Below are 18,941 nucleotides of genomic sequence, written 5' to 3' on the forward strand. Positions count from 1 at the left end.
GTTAGAGTGTAGAGAGAGAAGCAAGCAGGGTCAGGTGTTGTAGGCTAAGTTAAGAAAGTCTGTAAAGGAGAGAATAGTTGTTCGAATGCTGCTAATTGGCTATATTAAGGAAGGAGTGTTGACCAACTTTAAGTTTGTGTTACTAAATTTATTCTATGTTGGAGGATAGTTTTTCCCTTCCTATCATGGTGTTTTAATATGTTTATTGTCTGGCTTATATTATTAGTTAGTGAGTGAAGAGTTTACACTTTGAGTGCTATGGTTTTACTTGAAGTGATTGCAGCAGTGGTTCTTCAAATTGCCTTTGTGGAAGGAACTTTTATTGTTGTTTCCCCTTACTTGAAACCTTTTTTAAAAACCCAAACTACTCTCAAAATAGGAAAACTTCAATTTAATTTTATGTATTTTTTTCTTATTGCCTCAATCACTTTTGAATTTTAGAGAAAAAATAATTTGTGTGCAATTAACAGAATACTGAACATATTGATTTTTCTGGCTTTATATTAAGAACTTATTTACATTATTGATCTCATATGTGTATTATCAGACAATTGCAAAATAAGACCACTTAAATTTTTCCTAAGATAGAATGGCTCACTTTACAGTTAATTTTCTAGCAGCCTGGGATTGAAAGATACATAATTGGATGTTTAAGCTTAACAGAATACTATTATTTTTTAACTTTAAAATATGGTACGCTTTTAATTTTTGATCAAGTGCTGCCACCCTAAATGTCTTTTTATCACATTTATCATAATTTGACATTCCAAATGAGTTGTAACAAATTAATAATTACATTAAAATGATTACTTTACAAAAGTAGTTTTTGGGAATAATAACAATTTTTAGATCCCAGTATTTCAAATGATATGCAGTAATGCTTGGTTATTTGGTAATTTTTCTTTTTAATTGTAGGTGTCTGTGGAAGAATTAGAACATAGTATTAGCATTAAAATAGCTAAAGAAGCTGTGATGGATATCAATAAACCTGGACCCCTTTTTAAGCCTGAAAATGGATTGCTGGAAACCAAAGTATACTTTGCAGGATTCCCTCGGAAAGTGGAAAGCGAACTCATTAAACCGGTAATGATCCAAGCTGCTGTCATTCATCATGGATGAATTCCTTTTGTCTGTAATAGATTTGAATATGTGTTTTTCTGAGAGTCAATAGAAGTTGTTTTGTTAAGCATACTAAGTGTGACAACTTGAAATGATCATGGAAAAATAACATTAGTAACCCTATTTATTGTATTAATGAAATAAGACAATGATATAGTGGTTTTGTGCCCATTTCAATCCCCAGCATAAATCATGAAGTGGATTTCTAAAATTCTCAAGTTAATGCTTGACAATGTTAACACTAGAATTCAGTGTTAACATCATGATAATCCATACTCAGTTGTTAAACATATAAATTAATATATTTAAGTCCAAAATTATGCTATTTTGTGAAAGCCAGTCAAAGGACTTTCTCAAGTCTATTTTTAGGACTTAAATGCAAGAGCTAAAGAATACCACATAAGGTGAAATTTATTGTTAAAAAAATACCTCTTTACTGAGGGTACAACTATAGCCTGTCACAAATTGAAATTAGATGTAATAGATATTTTTCTAAGTATAATATTTGTTTAATAGCTATACAATAGGTTTCATGGAAGAGACTAACCACTAACTCTTGAAAGAGTTTTAAAAATTTCGTTTGAAATCACAGACCTGCCCGATACACTTGCTGGTTTAATTTAAATATTTACTATCTTATATCCATCTTTCACTCCTGGCAATTAATAGTTACTTTAACTTTTAAAAGATTTCTGTTATATGATATTAAGCTTGAATTAATTAACCCATGTTGACATGAATATACCTGTTGTCTGAAACTGAGAAATTAAGACACTTTAAAAGTAAAATAAAGTATTCAAAAAGTATCAGTCATTTATGAAATGGCTTTTACATGCCTTCAGGCTGGCAGGATGCTTGATGGAGGCTAAAGAATGCAAACACTTTTGTGTCCAAAGAAACTTAGAGTCTGATTGGCAAGACAAACCCATATTGTAAATGCCACTAGAGAAAAACAAGGCCGGGCGTGGTAGCTCACATCTGTAATCCCAGCACTTTGGGAGCTCGATGCGGGCGGATCACTTGAGATCAGGAGTTCAAGACCAACCTAGCCAATGTGGCAAAACTCCATCTCTACTCAAAGTGCGAAAATGAGCCGGGTGTGGTGGCAGGCACCTGTAATCGCAGCGAGTCGGGAGGCTGAGGCAGGAGAATCGCTTGAACCAGGGAGGCAGAGGTTGTAGTCAGCCAAGATCCCGCCACTGCACTCCAGCAAGACTCCGTCTTAATCAAACAAACAAACAAAGAAGACAAACAAGACAGCTTAGAGCCCAGGGCCACAGCTAGAAGCAAATATAGAACTTGAGAGCAGAAAATTTACCACTGGATGATGTAGGAGAGGCAGGTGGGGCTTGAAGTGTTAAAAATCGTTAAGATCCCACTGAGGGCTTGTGATGGTATAAGCTCACTTGTACTGAAAAAGACTGTCCATCTGAAGAATACTTTGAAAAGAAAAACTTAAATAAAATTCAAAATATTTTCAACTATTATTAAAGAAAGGATTTTTTTTCTCTAAATGAAAACCTATACTCATAATCGAGCCACTTGTTTAAGTTTAAAATGCACTCCTTGACTTATATTTTAATTTGCTAGATTAACCCTCGTCTAGATGGATGTATACGAAGCTGGAATTTGATGAAGCAAGGAGCTTCCGGAATAAAGGAAATTATTCAAGAAAAACAAAATAAGCATTGTCTGGTTACTGTAGAGAAGGGCTCTTACTATCCTGGTTCTGGAATTGCTGAATTTCACATAGATTATAGTAAGTGATTTTCCATTTATCTCTATTTTTGTCATTAATGAGTAAATTTATTCATCGACAAACAGTAGCAATTTCTTTGGTAAACATTATCAAGTATCTGCTGTGTGCCCACTCTAGTCTTATGCTTATTCATACTATTATATACCTTTTACAGAAAGTTTTCAGTGTATTGGGAAAAATATAAAGGCATTTGAATGTGCTTGTGTTGTTATTTCAAGTTTATCGGTACAAAGCCTGATTCCTTTTGGGTAAATTCAATTGAGCTATTTTAAAGTTCACTGATTTCTCACTTGTATGGAGTCTACCAATGAATGCATCAAAAAGATTCATCTTCATTTCCAGCATTTCTATTTGATGCTTTCTTAAAATTTCTACCTCCCTGTTGAAATTCCCTATCTGTTCACACGTGTCTAGTTTATGTACTGAGATTTCAATGTAGTCATCATAATTATTTTAAATTCCCTGTCTCATAGTTCCAACTGTATCATATCTGGGTCTGGTCATTTTGTTTGTTTTGTCCCTTGACCAAGTGTTGTTTTTCTTGCATCTTTGTGTATCATGTAATTTTTGGTTCAGAGTTGGGCATCTTATGTATAATAGTAGAGACTGTGATAAAGAATATTCGCATCTGGAAATGAGCATGTTTCTTTTGCTAGGCTCTTAGTAATGAGATTGAATCAATCTGGTGAAAAGTTGAGCTTCTTAAGTTTTGCTGGTGCCAGGATTACCCTTAATGCGCCACGGGTTTCAGATTTTTAAATTTTGTTTTGTTGTATTTTGTTTTTGAGGTGGAGTCTTACTCTGTTGCCCAGCCTGGAGTGCAGTAGTGCGATCTTGGCTCACTGCAACCTCTGCTTCCTGGATTCAAGTGATTCTTCTGCCTCAGCCTCCCAAGTAGCTGGGACGACAGGTGCCCACTACCATGCCCGGCTACTTTTTGAATTTTTAGTAGAGATGAGGTTTCACCATATTGGCCAGGCTGGTCTCGAACTCCTGATCTTCATGATCCAGCCACCTCGGCCTCCCAAAGTGCTGGGATTACAGGTGTGAGCCACCACTCCCAGCCTCAGATTTTTAAAATACTACCTTCTGCTTATAATAAGGGAATGGTTTGCTAGCAAGTTTTTCTCTTTCTTTTCTTTCCTTCTTTTCCTCCTTCCTTTCTCTTCTTTTCATTTCTTTCCTGAGTCTCACTCTGTTGCCCAGGCTGGAGTGCAGTGCCACAATCTCAGGTCACCGCAAGCTCCACCTCGCCGCTTCAAGTGATTCTCATGCCTCAGCCTCCTGAGTAGCTGGAATTACAAGGGTGCGCCACCATGCCCTGCTAATTTTTGTTTTTTTGATGGGGTTTCGCCATGTTGGTCAGGCTGGTTTCAAACTCATGACCTTAGGTCATCTGCCTGCCTCAGCTTACCCAGGTACTGGGATTATAGGCTTGAGCCACTGTGCCTGGCCTAGAGAGTTTCTCATCATAGCAGCTCAGTTTTATGATTCCCTCCATAATATGCCTCAAGCAAATGTCTCTCCCACTTGTGTCTCTCAAGTGTCTCGCCCACCCCAGCGGAGTGCTCTTGTTACTTGACATTTGCTAAGATGGCAGAGAAGACGCGGAGGTTGGGGAAGCATTCTATGTTGTTCTGGTACAAATTCAGTCGTAGGCAGGTGTTGTATCCCCGGGTCTCAGGAGTGTGGAATTCACTCTTTCTCTTCCCTGACTCTCATCAGTAGGGGAGATGTCTAATAATCAGGACTCAAGATGTTTTCCTGCTCCTTCTCCATGATAGATAGCTTTTCTGTTTGTTTTTCCTAATCTGTAGTTGCAATGAGTCCTCATATGTGTCCTAATCACAAGGTTTGCTGCCTTTCTCCTGGCTTGAAAACTTTGTTGTGTAGAGAAGACCGAGAAGGATCTAGGTGGAGCTTTGTGGCTTCCCTGTAACTGGTGCTGCTTTCAGGACCGTATTAAGAGAGAGGCTTTCTCGGGTCTCCTTCCTCGCACTCTGTTTTCTCTTGAGTGCACAGTAAGGTCTGTGGAGAAGAGCCTGTGAATGAGTATGAATTGTCTTTGTGTCTGCAGTTTCTGGGGCTTCTAAGCTCTTACATCAGCCCCCACTTGGAGTTCAGCAATTAGTTTAAATCTTTACCTAAATTATTTTTAGCAAATTGCATGGCATCTCCTATCTGCCCTGGGTTAGAAAGTGTTCTCATTCTGGCTCTCCTTGGAAACACCTGTCTTTCTTTAGGTTTCTGGTTAGTTTGTTGCCCTGTGACCTCAGCTCTTTGATAGTTCCAAGAGAAGTCGTGATTATGCAGATAATTTGGCTTTTGTTGTTGTCAGGGTAGGGGTAGTACTCTTTCCAATTTTCTACAGCCCAAGTAGAGCAGGGAATCTTACCATAGTGATCTTATAAATAATACTTCTATGAACATCCTAAAACATACCTCCTTCTACCTTTATGTGATTAATTCTATGGAAGAAAATTTTAGAATTAGGTTATCTCTATCAAAGGTTATGCAAACATATAATTATTAGAGGTTCAATTACATTCTTTTCCAAAAATCTTTTATCAATTAATATTTCTACCAACAGAATGAGAAAGTGTATGCTTGAGTTTCTTTTTTCCAATCTGATAGTTCAAAAATTAAAGTTTATAGAGTTGAATATTAATATTATTTCCCTAATTTCTACTGAACTTGAATATCCTCCCGTATGTTTATTAGCTATTTATACATTCTATTTATTTTACTGAATTCTTTGTCTTTTTTAATAGTTCATTATTTGAGCTACTAACACTTTGAGCATTATAAATTGTTAGCATTAATCTGATATCTCTGCTTTAAGAGATATCATTTTAATTGTGTTTATTTGTAACCTAAAAAGGGCGAGGTAAGGTGGCTCACACCTATAATCCCAGAACTTTAGGAGGCTGAGGCGGGCAGATTCCAAAGAGCTAGAGCCCAAGAGTTCAAGACCAGCCTTGGCAACATGGCAAAACCCTGACTTCACAAAAAATACAAAAATTAGCCAAGCCTGATGGCATGCGCCTGTAGTCCCAGCTACTCAGGAGGCTGAGGTGGGAGGATGGCTTGAGCCCAATAGGTTGACGCAGCAGAGAACTGTGATCTTACCACTGCATTCCAGCCTGGATGACAGAGTGACAGCATGTCTCAAAAAAAAAAAAAAAGAAAGAAAAAAAAGTGTTTACTACATTAATACAAATTTTAAAATTTTATGTAAGTAGGAGGTACAAATGCAGATTTATTACAGGTGTGTATTGTGATATATTGTGTAGTGGTGAAATCTGGGCTTTTGGTGTACACATCACCCAAATAGTGAACATGATACCCAATTGGTAATTTTTCAACCCCTGCCCTCCTGCCACTCTCCCATCTTTCGTAGTCTCTTTTTACTACATTTGTTTGTTTGTTTTTGAGATAGGGTCTCTCTCTGTCATCCAGGCTGGAGTGCCATGGTGCAATCATGGCTCACTGTAACCTAGACCTTCTGGGCTCAAGCAGTCTTCCCGCCTCAGCGTCCCAAGTAGCTAGGACTATAGCCGCATGCCACCGTGCCTTGCTAATTTCTATGTTTTGCAGAGACAGAGTCTTCCTATGTTGCTCAGGTCAGTTTTCAAACTCCTCGCCTCAAGTGATCCTCCTGCCTCAGCCTCCCAGTGCTGGTATTACAAGCATGAGCCACTGTGCCCAGCCTTTTTTACTACATTTCTAAGGACAAATTTTACGAAAATGATTTCCCTTTTTCTAACATAAATTAATACAATGCCTAACTGTGTTCTGCATATGAAGGATTTTTTTTTTAAGTTATAAATAGGGTGAGGATTAAATTAGGATAAAACTAAATCCACAATGATTTGGCCAAAGGAAAAAAATCCCGAAAAGGTAATGAAAATGAGTTACATTGTATCTAAAAAAATTACTTTAATAAGTAATTAATGATTTCATGGATAATTTGTAAGTGATCTACTTTGTAATTAATATTTAATGTTACATTTTAACTTCTGTACATTTGCTTGTTCATTTTAGTTTGAGTTTAATATCCTGTGTTAAATTTACTTATTTCAAGATAAATGTTTAGGTGATAGAAATTCCAATTACCCTGGTTTGAGCATTACACATTGTATGCATTTATCAAATGACATATGTACCCCAAAATATGTACAATTATGATATATCAATAAAAAATTACTTATTTCACAATGATTACATATACACATTCTTTTTTTTTTTTTTGGAGACAGAGTCTCACTCTTTTTCCCAGGCTGGAGTGCAGTGACGTGATTTCAGCTCACTGCAACCTCTGCCTCCTGAGTTCAAGTGATTCTCCTGAATCAAGCCTCCCGAGTAGCTGGGACTACAGGTACACACCACCATGCTCGGCTAATTTTGTGTATTTTTTTTTTCAGTAGAGATGTTTCACCATGTCGCCCAGGCTGGTCTTGAACTCCTGAGCTCAGGCAATTCCAAAGTACTAGGATTACAGGCATGTGCCACTGCACCTGGCCTATATATTTTTTTCTTCTGAGTGGGAATTCCAGGATTATAATAGAACACTTGGTGACATTATATGTGGCTAAGTGGAAGAACATCTTGTCAAAGGAAAATGATTTTCCTTATTCACATTTACCCTTTCAAGGGCTCCATGTGGTATCTGGGCTTTGCTATATGTTATATTATATTACATGAGGAAGACTTCATTCAGATTATGAACTAATATTTTTAGGAATCCAACTACTCCAGAAACATATTAATTCAACAAATATCTATCGAGTGACTGCTGGGGAAACAAAGCAATGATAGAGACATATACCTCCTAGAGCTTGCGCTTTAGTGGGATAGACACTTAACCTAGTAATGAAGAAAGAGAATGTGGAGGATTAGGACAAGAGAGTCACGAAACAAGGGTTCCCATTCTGATTTCAAAACTAACTGCTGATGTCAGTGTATTTCTCTAGTATCAAACTATCCAACTCTCCTATGTATATAGATCATATTTATCCTTTGGAGTGATGATGGCAACTGTACCCAGATTCTCCCTCCATGATTACAGAAAAATTGTTGAACTTTCAAATGTGTACTTTGAAATATGACCACTTTGAGAGCATTGGTAAGTGTGCAAGGGAGAAGGAAGAGCTGTTAAAGAGCAAACAGGGAAAATCCGTGATAATCCTTAACACCACATTCCAGAATTCTCTTCTAGGAAGAACGGGAAGATGGGACTCCATTTGAGTGTTTCTTGGCTGCATTAAAAAAAATTTTTTTTTTGTTTTGTTTTGCCTAGGTTATATAGATCATTGAGAAAGGGAACAAAATGTTTAGTATTACACAAGATAGTTTTGAATATTACCTGGACTGTATTAATAATAATTCCTCCTGGTGCACTTTAGGAGTGCATTGATCATATTTCTATTTCATTCTTTTAAATAGATAATGGATCCAATGCTGAGGGTTGGCATATAAATGTGACCTTGAATATTCGTCCATCCATGGGCACTGGTGTTATGCTTGCCTTGGTTTCTAGTAACAACACAGTGCCCTTTGCTGTGTCCTTGGTGGACTCCACCTCTGAAAAATCACAGGTAACTTAACTCTACACCTGTATGAGCCTTGTTTTTCTTTTCATTTTTTAAAATGGATATATAGCAGTACTTACCTCAAAGGACTATTTCGAAGATTAAATAAAGTAACTTATGTAAAGTGATTTGGCAGTATTTACCTCAAAGGACTATTTTGAAGATTAAATAACATAACTTATGTAAAGTATTTGGCACAATCTCCAGCACATCATTAAGGACTCAAAAAAATGTCTATTATTGTTACCTTTTTTGCTGGCTTGTTTCCAAGGTCTGAACGAAGAAGTAAGGGGAGGGAGGATTGAAAAACCTACTGCATCTATAGGTAAGATTAGGCAGACCCTCACAGAGGCTGCTTGGAATCATCTGAGTGCATAGAGATCCACCCTTATTAAGAATCCTTTAAGCATCGTGGGAATTAGTCTGTACTGTCAACATAGAAGTGAGTCTAATTACAGTGCACTGTGAGATATTCAGTGCTTAATTATAATGTTTTGTTCTTTCTTACACTCTTAATCTTTTCTCCCAAGAGTAAGTTAGGAAAAAAGAGAGAAAGTTAAAACTGGTCCACTTGGCTTCTTACTGGCAACTCTTATTTGAAATTAGGAGGAAGAACACAAAAAAACCTTAGATGAAAGGAAATATGAGGGTTATCAGAAGATCTGTATTATTCAGACTTCTATTAGAGGATAATTGCTCTGTCTATGTGTCATCCACAGTGGATTCCAACAAGTTACAGCAAGAAGCTGATGTTTATGCCAAGGCTGGCTTGGATGCTTTCAGTAGATTTTAGAAAGAGACCTATGGTTGAATAATGTCTATTGTAGTAAAACAGGTTATGCTGTTTGCAACTTAACGTATGATTCAGGGAGGAGGATGGGAAGTTTCTGGTGGTTAACCATAAGTAACCTAAAAATATCCTGATGAGTTTTTTTTGTTTGTGTTTTTGTTTTAACCTCCTGTCTTTAAGGAGCTTTCTACATTTGGATTTCATGGGTTTTTTTGTTTGCTAGTTTGTTTTTCTTTGTAAACAAAATTGAATTCCTATCTTCAACACTACGTTCATACAGTGGAGGAGGTTAGCGCATGCCATGTCTTTGATATTTATTTTATCCTTTGAGTGTTTGCCTCCATGATTCTTTCTTTGTATGTCAGATTTCCTTCATAAGGTCTATGTGCAATATTTCATGACCATATTCCAGATACCATTGATCATTCTGGAACATTTTCTTTATTAACCATCTCTTTTAATGAGTTTAAGGATATGGACATGTACAACACAATAACAGATTTCCTCAAGCAACCTGTATTTGCAAAGTATAGTCTTTTCACTTCAAATAGGTATCTTGGATTCCTAAATAAACATTTCTGACTATGGTTTTATTACTTTCCTCTATGCCATATAAGCTACCTGAAGAGATCACACTCAACACATTGAGTAATTTAGGCATAACGGCAGTTTGAAAAGTTCAGCAGAATGAACAGTTTCTTTCTGGAGAATCTTCTGGTAAATGTTCTATAATGTACTGTTGGCAATACCTGGTTTTTCTTTCTCAGGGCCTCTTCACTTATTTTATCCCAAGTCTATAGGATTGCTTGTGTGGCACAAAGAAACCTGTTAGTCCTGCTGACATATGCTTACTAAAGCATTTTAAATTTCCCAAGTCTTTTCTTCAACAAAGAGTGATTCAACTCCTTCCCTTTTCATATGTAAACTTGGAAATTAGGAAGGCTCATAAACAGAAAGATATTGCTTAAGACACTCCTGTAGGTTCTGGTTGTTTTACTGAATTTTCAGAAACCAGTATACATTTATATGTTAGCTAAACTTAGAGTTTGTAAAACTAATGTGTATTTTAAAATTTAGTCATAATTATTATGTTAGTGTTATAATAATTAGTAATTTTTCACTTAAATTTAGAGGCTCTATCATACATTTTCTTTCCTTATTGAAATGTAGTTTTTGACTTTCAAAAACTCAAAAGTCACTCTTAAGCAGCATTACTCTTACTCCTTGCTTGTGTTGAATCTTTGTTCTTCAGGATATTGTGATATCTGTTGAAAATACTGTAATATATCGGATACAGGCCCTAAGTCTATGTTCCAATCAACGATCTCATCTGGAATTTAGAGTCAACAGAAACAATCTGGAGTTATTGACACCACTTAAAATAGAAACCATCTCCCAGGAAGAGCTACAAACACAACTTGCCATCTTGGACAAAGCAATGAAAGGAAAAGTGGCCACGTACCTGGGTGGCCTTCCAGGTACTTTTTCTTCAGTTTTAAAAAGTATATTTTAAATCAAATTGATAGTATTTGAAATATATAATTATACTAAAAAAGCATCAGAAGGGAACATAAAATCCAGTACTCATTATTCTTTTTCTAGGGGCTAGTACCGACAGTTTATTGGCATATTTTTGTTTTATTTAGTTTAAAAACGTTAAACTAAGGCTGATCAAGTTTTGCTGCATTTGGCTATCCCAGGCAGAAAGGATATGTTATTTTATTTCGTCGTCACAATAGTCTTATAAGTTCAATATTTGTTTGTATTTATCCAATATTTATTCATCTATTATTAAGTTCATCTTATCATTTATCCAACTTTTTTTTTTTTTTGAGACGGAGTCTCGCTCTGTCGCCCAGGCTGGAGTGCAGTGGCGGGATCTCGGCTCACTGCGAGCTCCGCCTCCCGGGTTCCCGCCATTCTCCTGCCTCAGCCTCCCGAGTAGCTGGGACTACAGGCGCCGCCACGCTCGGCTAGTTTTTTGTATTTCTAGTAGAGACAGGGTTTCACCGTGTTAGCCAGGATGGTCTCCATCTGCTGACCTTGTGATTCGTCTGCCTCCGCCTCCCAAAGTGCTGGGATTACAGGCGTGAGCCACCGCGCCCAGCCCCATTTATCCAGCCTTTATTAAGACCCTGGGTCCCAAGTGCTCACAACATAGTAATAAAAAATCTAGTGGCAGAGGTAGACATTAAACAACTAATTAGGAAAATATCAAAATATTAAAATTGTGATCACTTTCATGAGGGAAAAGTATGGGTTACTTTTAGAACCTGAAAATATGACTTCTCACCTGGTCGTGGGGACCAGAAACAACTGGTCTGAATAATAGACTAAACTATAAATCTGATACTGAAAAGGTTATATAAATTTAACCAGGTGTGGGAGTGGGGATTGGAGTTACTATGCAAGTACAATGTTCCATGTGTGGGCAGAGTGGAAAGGGATGACACGCTGGAGGAATCTGTAGGATATCAGTATGGTTAAAGCATACTGAGCAAGGGAGACAGTGGTATATAATGAGGCCGTGAACTGGGTGGTTGGATGGATTGTTTGTAGACCGAGTTCAGGGTCATAAGTCTTATAATGAGAGACATGGAACTATTAAAAGTTTTAAACAAGGAAGAAGTATAGCAATATTACAATTTTAAAAAGTCACTCTGCATGCTGGATGGAGATGGATAGGTGGGAGACAAAAGTGGGTTTAATTGAGATGATCTGAGAGGCTATTCAGTAGTCCAGATGAGGAAGCAGTGACAATAGTTGCAGTATCTAAACTACCATCAATTGTTGCAAAACAAACGGTCTGGGCATTGTTCAAAGTGCTTCAAATATATCCACTTGTTTAATTTTCAAAATAGTCCAGTGAAGTAAGTGCCATTGTTATCCCCATTTTACAGATGAGGAAACCGAGGAAGCTGCAGGAATAGGGTGATAGCAGTAAAGATGATGGACAGTGAATAGATTGGAGATATGTGTTAGAAACAAAATTAATAGGATTCAATGACTGAAAAACAGACAGGTATAAGGGTGACTTTTAGCTATCTGGCATGAGCAGTTGTGTGGATGGAGATTCCATTTACCAAGATGGGGAAAACTGGAGGAAAAGCAGAGTCATCTTTAACTAAATATTGGAAAATATGAAATTGGCACCAATATTTCACTTTAAATGGAAAAAAAGAGGCAGAAAGTTATTTAGAAGCATTTTCAGATGACATTTGCAATTTATTCTCATAGGGAGAATTCTGAGTTTGATGTCTGGACCTCTGATAACCTTCAATATATTCAATATATTGCTTAAACTGCTCATGGTCTTGATTTCCCATACATGGAAATTGTATCTGGGGTTTTGGGAAATAGAAGTAAATAGGCTTTAAAAGCTATAGATAGATAGATAGATAGATAGATAGATAGATAGATAGATAGATCGATCGATCAATAGAGGTAACATAGATAGATCAATAGAGGTAAGTAGTGAGCATGCCTAATTATTAGGGAGTAAAATTATACTTTGAATGAATGAATTCTATATTGAAATCTATCTACTACCTTATCCATAAGTTAGTTGAATGCAATTTTAGGAAATCAAACCAACAAAGAGTTTAAAAGAAGTAGAATTATCAAAATTTCAGTGGTTTGGGGACTTTGGCAACAGCACTGAGGACTAACTTCAGGCAAAATGTCTGGAGAAAATTTGAGAGGAGCTAAATATTGAGGTATTAAGAGTATAAACTGTGGGATGGGTAAATTATTAATTGCATGCAAAGTAGGCATGCTAAATTGCATGTGAAGAATTAAAACCCAAGAGAAATGGATGATTTTGAGTAATTTCGTTCCTCAAAAAATGAATGAATTTGAGTAATTTCTTTTCTCAAAAAAGGAAAAGTGGCAAAATCTATGATATTTAGCCCAACTTGAAAGAGATTCTTAACAAATGCTATGAACTCATAATAATGTGTGAACTTTATTCACTGTCTTGGCAAGTTAGAAGTTGAAAATTTCAAGATTTTTTTTTTTGGCACGAGGTACTGAAGATGAAGAATAAGGGCTAAAGAATATCCATTGTGAGTTAAGATTAATGGAGAGGAGAAGCCAACAAAGAGGAAGGAAGATTGTTATTTTTAGGAACTCCAAATAGTACATGAAAGTGAATCCTCTATCATGACCTATTGCATGCTCAACAAAAAACTATTTCTTTGGAAAAAATACAGAAATCTGCTTTTATTCCAACAATAATAAAAGAGATATATTGATCATGGTATTTAAAAGAGATTTCCAAGTAGCTATAATTTGGAGTTGAAAACATGATTTAACAATGCTTAACATATTGCTTAAGTTTAAAAAGAAAATAATATGTTATTTGTATAATAAAAATAGAATATCACAAGAATATGCTTGTTTTACTCTCCCTCAAATGTGTTTAAGTTTAAATGGAGCTAATTGTGTTTATGAAATCCGAGGAACTCGTGACATGCTGAATTCAATGAAGTACAATAACATGTATATCAGAGTCACTTAATGTATATTTTTGGAATAGAATTTCACTATTAACTTTTCCTTTAGGATTAAAATTTTGCTGGTAATAGGAAGTCTGAATGACTTCTCTCAGTGTAAACAAACAAGATACTAAAAGTCTTGGACTAATAGTCTAATATTCTGCTTTTACAGATGTTCCATTCAGTGCCACACCAGTGAATGCCTTTTATAATGGCTGCATGGAAGTGAATATTAATGGTGTAGAGTTGGATCTGGATGAAGCCATTTCTAAACATAATGATATTAGAGCTCACTCATGTCCATCAGTTTGGAAAAAGACAAAGAATTCTTAAGCCATCTTTTCTCTGCTGATAATACCTTTTCCTTGTGTGTAATTATACTTACGTTTCAATAACAGCTGAAGGGTTTTATTTACAATGTGCAGTCTTTGATTATTTTTAAAAGGTCCTTTGTCAAGGAAAAAAATTCTGTTGTGATGTAAATCACAGTAAAGAAATTCTTACTTCTTTTGCTATCTAAGAATAGTGAAAAATAACAACTTTAAATTTGAATTTTTTTCCTACAAATGACAGTTTCAATTTTTGTTCATAAAACTAAATTTTATCATCATGAACTACTGTCTAAATACCTATTTTTTTTTTCAGAAAGCTAGGAAGTAAGCTCAAACAAAAGTACATGTAATTAAATACTATTGTTCATAGGCAGATACTATTTTGTTTTTTTGTTTTTTTCCTGATGAAGGCAGAAGAGATGGTGGTCTATTACATATGAATGGAATGGAGTGTCCTAATGCCTTATTTCAAAACAATTCCTCAGGGGGACCAGCTTTGGCTTCATCTTTCTCTTGCGTGGCTTCACATTTAAACCAGTATCTTTACTGAATTAGAAAACAAGTGGAACAAACTTTCCTGAGAGCACACAGGAATCTTACTTCTTGGGAGCTGCAGTCTGTCCGGATGAGACATCAGATTAGGTTGGATACGTGGGGAAATCTGAAATGGGTACATTTCTTATATTTGGCTGTGTCGTCATACAAGGTCTACATTACAAAAGATAGAATTCAGAGACGGACAGGAGAATGAACAAATGTGGGAGTTTGTTGTTTTCCTTGAATCCAACTTTTAATTACCAGAGTAAGTTGCCAAAATGTGATTGTTGAAGTACAAAAGGAACTATGAAAACCAGAACAAATTTTAACAAAAGGATGACTACAGAGGGATATAGTGAGTATTGTATCTTTGTAATCAAAGAAGGAGGTAAGATTGCCACGTGCCTGCTGGTACTGTGATGCATTTCAAGTGGCAGTTTTACCACATTTGAATCTACCATTCATAACCAGATGTACATCAGATGTTTCACTGACAGTTTTCAAAAATAAATTCTTTTCATTATATTTTATATCATATAATAAACCGGTGTGTAATTTAAAAATGCATGTGAATATCTTTATTATATCAACTGTTTGAATAAAACATACAATTACATAATAGACATTTAACTCTTCATACAATGAAGTCATTCTTCAGTTAAAAGACAGATAAAGCTCAAATATTTGAATAATATTTATGATTGGGTGGTAGACTGGAACTCAGAAAGTGAAGAGAAGTAAAAGTAACATGTGTCTTTTGACACATCCCAGAAATTGTCTTGCTAGATATAATTTTTCTCCTGATTGCCACCAGGTACTATGGGGGATGAATATCAGCAAGTGACTATTGATAATTACATTCAGGTAAAAAAGCAAGGATAAAGAAAAACAGAGAAAACATGAGAGAGGGGAAAAAGAGTGAAAGAAAGGGGAAAATGAATTTCTTCTTGGGAGGAGTTCCCTGCTTTTCACTTGATTATGCCACATACAAGTCAGACATAGGGATCAGTTCTACCTTTCACATCAGAAACCTTTCTGCACGCACTGATGCTCGTCGAGGCTCCAGACACGCATTTATAAATTTCATCTACCTTTGAGATGTGCTCATACATGGCTAGAGAGAGAGTCTAGACCTCTGGCTAAGAATCTTTGATTGATGTTTAATTTTGAACTTTGACAAGAAATATAGATGCCTACTTTTAAAGAGTCGGTAGAGAACAGTAGTTTTCTGAAGGCAAAGTGGATATTTGGTGCCATTTCAGCTTTGTATATAAGTGAAAAAACTCCAAATAACACGGCCATCCAGAGTCCCTTAGAACTCACATTTTGAAAAAGTTTTCTTTTTTCTTTTTGAACATGTTATGTGATATGGTAATAGGACTCAACCATTTGCAGCGGTCAGTGATGGGTCAGTAAAAGCGATGATCAGATTAACCATCAGTACTGGTTAATCTGTAAGAATGGGACTATTCACCTCATTTCTCCTGTCTGAAGGTATAATTCCAGTCTTAGTCCGTAGATGTCAGTGCAATAAATATTTCCAATTTTCTTTTCATTCTAGAATTAAGGAACTGGTGGTATTACTGGAAAGGGGACTTTTTCATGTGAAAATTTATTTTTTCACAAAATATTTGCCTATTTATTTTTGCATTCCCCTAGACCTTTAGTTGCAATCATCAGTGGGAACTGAAATAATACAGAAGATGAATATCTGAAATAATTTTATTTCAGATTTCATCATGTTGCTATGAATATTGATTTGGGAGATACACAGTCACTAGAGACTCAAAGGACTAGTCTGATAATTTCTAAATCATTTATTCAGCAACAAATATTTATCAAGCACCTACTCTACTCTGTGCATGTGGAGTAAAAAGTAGAATGTCTGAGGGCTAAACCCAATGGAATAGGAAGTCACAATACTCAAGTTGGCTCTTGGTAGTCCTCAGATTCCTGTTCCTTGGAGCTACAAAGCAGCTCTTTTCTGGTCATCCTAAGAAGTGATAAAACTTTTGGTCGGCCGGGTCTGGTGGCTCACGCCTCTAATCCCAGCACTTTGGGAGGCCGAGGCGGGTGGATCACCTGAGGTCAGGAGTTCAAGACCAGCCTGGCCAACATGGTGAAACTCCATCTTTACTAAAAGTACAAAAATCAGCTGGACATGGTGGCAGGCGCCTGTAATCCCAGCTAGTCGGGAGGCTGAGACAGGAGAATCGCTTGAACCCGGGAGGTGGAGGTTGCAGTGAGCCAAGATTATGCCATTGCACTCCAGCCTGGGCAACAGGGTGAGACTCTGTCTCAAAAAAACAAACAAAGAAACTTTTGGTCAGTGGTTTGCTCCTTTTGAAGAAGATAGTTTTAATGATGGTCTTGCACGCGGGTTTCTTGCTATAGCAAGCTTTGAGCTTTCAGAGAACTTATATTTGAAAATTGGATCTTCTATGGAAGAGACATTGCTTAGGGATTCATCTAGTGCTGTGCAAGATAACCTCTGGCTATCTTGTATTTGTGTTTGCAGAATGCGAAGGTGAGGGGCAGTTACCTTGGCCAGCATACGTGGGTTTTGGGTACATATTATTAATAATATAAACAGTGCAAGGCCAGATTACAAGGTCAAACTGACAATGGGAAAAGATCTTAGCTTCAAGGTGTGAAACGAAGAGTGTCAAAAATAGAGGGGAACTGAGTATGGGGAGGTTTGGAACAAGTTGCAAAGCAGTGAGGTTGGGGGGTACTTCCTGACCCACAGTCCGATACTCTCTAGTGTACTTTGGACGTGCCATGGTGTAGCAGTTGTCTTGCTTGTGGATAAGAATAGCATTTGGTGAATTTACACTCACTTCTGCTAACCTACTTGCCATAACAAGCCCTCCCCGAAGAGAACCCTATTTTCATGGGAAAGAAATTGTAAAGTAATATCTGCAATTTGCTACTGATCGATTCTCTTTCCTGTTAACATTTCAAACTGTGAAATCTGCAATCTCATTCTGGAACTGGGGTGTCCCTAATCTCCAGATGGGAGAACCACTTGATACATCAAATCCTTCCTCCAGTTGATTTGAAGAGAAGGGAGAGTGGGCCAATGTTTAACTGACATAGGAAGAACCTGGCATTATGATCTGGAGGTCCCAAACAATAAATACAAAAAAAATAATAATTTAAATAAAGACAAATTGAACACTTGGGCTGACACTGGAGCTTCCGAAGATGAGCATCTTCTGAGCCAACTCAGCATGTATGGAGTAGCTGCAGGGGACTAACAACTGGCTGTGCTGAAAAATAGGCACAGACTTAGTCTACCTTGTACATGTGGCTAGTCAAGTGGCAAAGCTGGGATTGCAAGGCAAGTTGCAAAGAACCACGATGTCTGGGTCAAGAGTCCATGCCCAAATATGAAACTACACTATTCCCATATTCTTCCTAGTTACCCCAGCACTTAGTAAATGGTATATGGTTGGAATAAACAATTCCATCAAATCTAACAATTGGTTGGATAGAACTAATTCTCCAGTTCTACATATAACTGGTTGTGTCATTAAGTCTCAGTTGTTAATATTGATCAGTTACTTAATGTTAATAACATTTTGAAGATTAAGTATGATGTGACTTAATTGAATTAAGCAAATGCTGACACTGACTCTGAACACTTAGATAATTAGAAGCGTGGGCTAGAAACAATCCCAAGAAAACAATGGAGCAAATATCGTGGTACTGCCATCAATGTGCTCAGTCCAGGGGAGAGCGGACACGTGGACAAGTAATTAAAAAATGGGCCTGAGTTTGGTAAAGACTGAAATGCAGAAATAAATATTTGCAGGGGGTTCTGGGAAGGAGAAATGGATTCTAAACGAAAGCTCAGTGAGGTGCTATTTAAACGAGGCCCAAAAAGACAGATATGAATTTCTGTTCATTTCCCTGCATCCAAGTCCTGTCTTTGTGACCATCTCCGACAATGCTTTCGGATTCTCTCTGTCACACAGATATCTTATTTCACCATAGTCCTCAAAAATCTCCTTTCTTTTCCTATTGATTATTGCATGAGGTGAAAATAATTAATCTTGGCTTTCAAGGAGTTTCATCATTAAACCAGTAGATCTAAACCCAGGCTTCTTATTAGATTCATTGACCCCTTTGCAGACAACTCAATCAGAAGATTCTCATGGGAAACCAGGGTTACAAACCACAGATTCAGCCTCCGTGGGTAGCTCTCTAACCTCATGCACTCCTCTCCTTGCCCCTCCTGTCTTCTGTGCACATGTGAGGGGTGTGCATACACGATGCACACACACACATACACAGACAATAACAGACATAAAG

At 36.8% G+C, this 18,941-nt stretch overlaps 1 protein-coding gene across 2 annotated transcripts in view; it reads left to right on the plus strand.

Annotated features, from left to right (window-relative positions):
- PROS1 (protein S) overlaps nt 1–15,187 on the plus strand; it is a 101,027-nt gene extending 85,840 nt beyond the window's left edge. For both annotated transcript variants that reach the window (XM_005548385.4, XM_065539287.2), the window contains exons 11-15: nt 916–1,083; nt 2,710–2,878; nt 8,324–8,475; nt 10,512–10,737; nt 13,928–15,187. In XM_005548385.4, coding sequence (XP_005548442.2) covers nt 916–1,083; nt 2,710–2,878; nt 8,324–8,475; nt 10,512–10,737; nt 13,928–14,088 — 876 coding nt within the window. In that variant the 3' untranslated portion in view covers nt 14,089–15,187. The remainder of the gene's footprint in view (nt 1–915; nt 1,084–2,709; nt 2,879–8,323; nt 8,476–10,511; nt 10,738–13,927) is intronic.
- Nucleotides 15,188–18,941: the final 3,754 nt, after the last annotated feature.

Source organism: Macaca fascicularis, chromosome 2 (genome assembly GCF_037993035.2).
Source record: "Macaca fascicularis isolate 582-1 chromosome 2, T2T-MFA8v1.1".
NCBI lineage: Eukaryota > Metazoa > Chordata > Mammalia > Primates > Cercopithecidae > Macaca > Macaca fascicularis.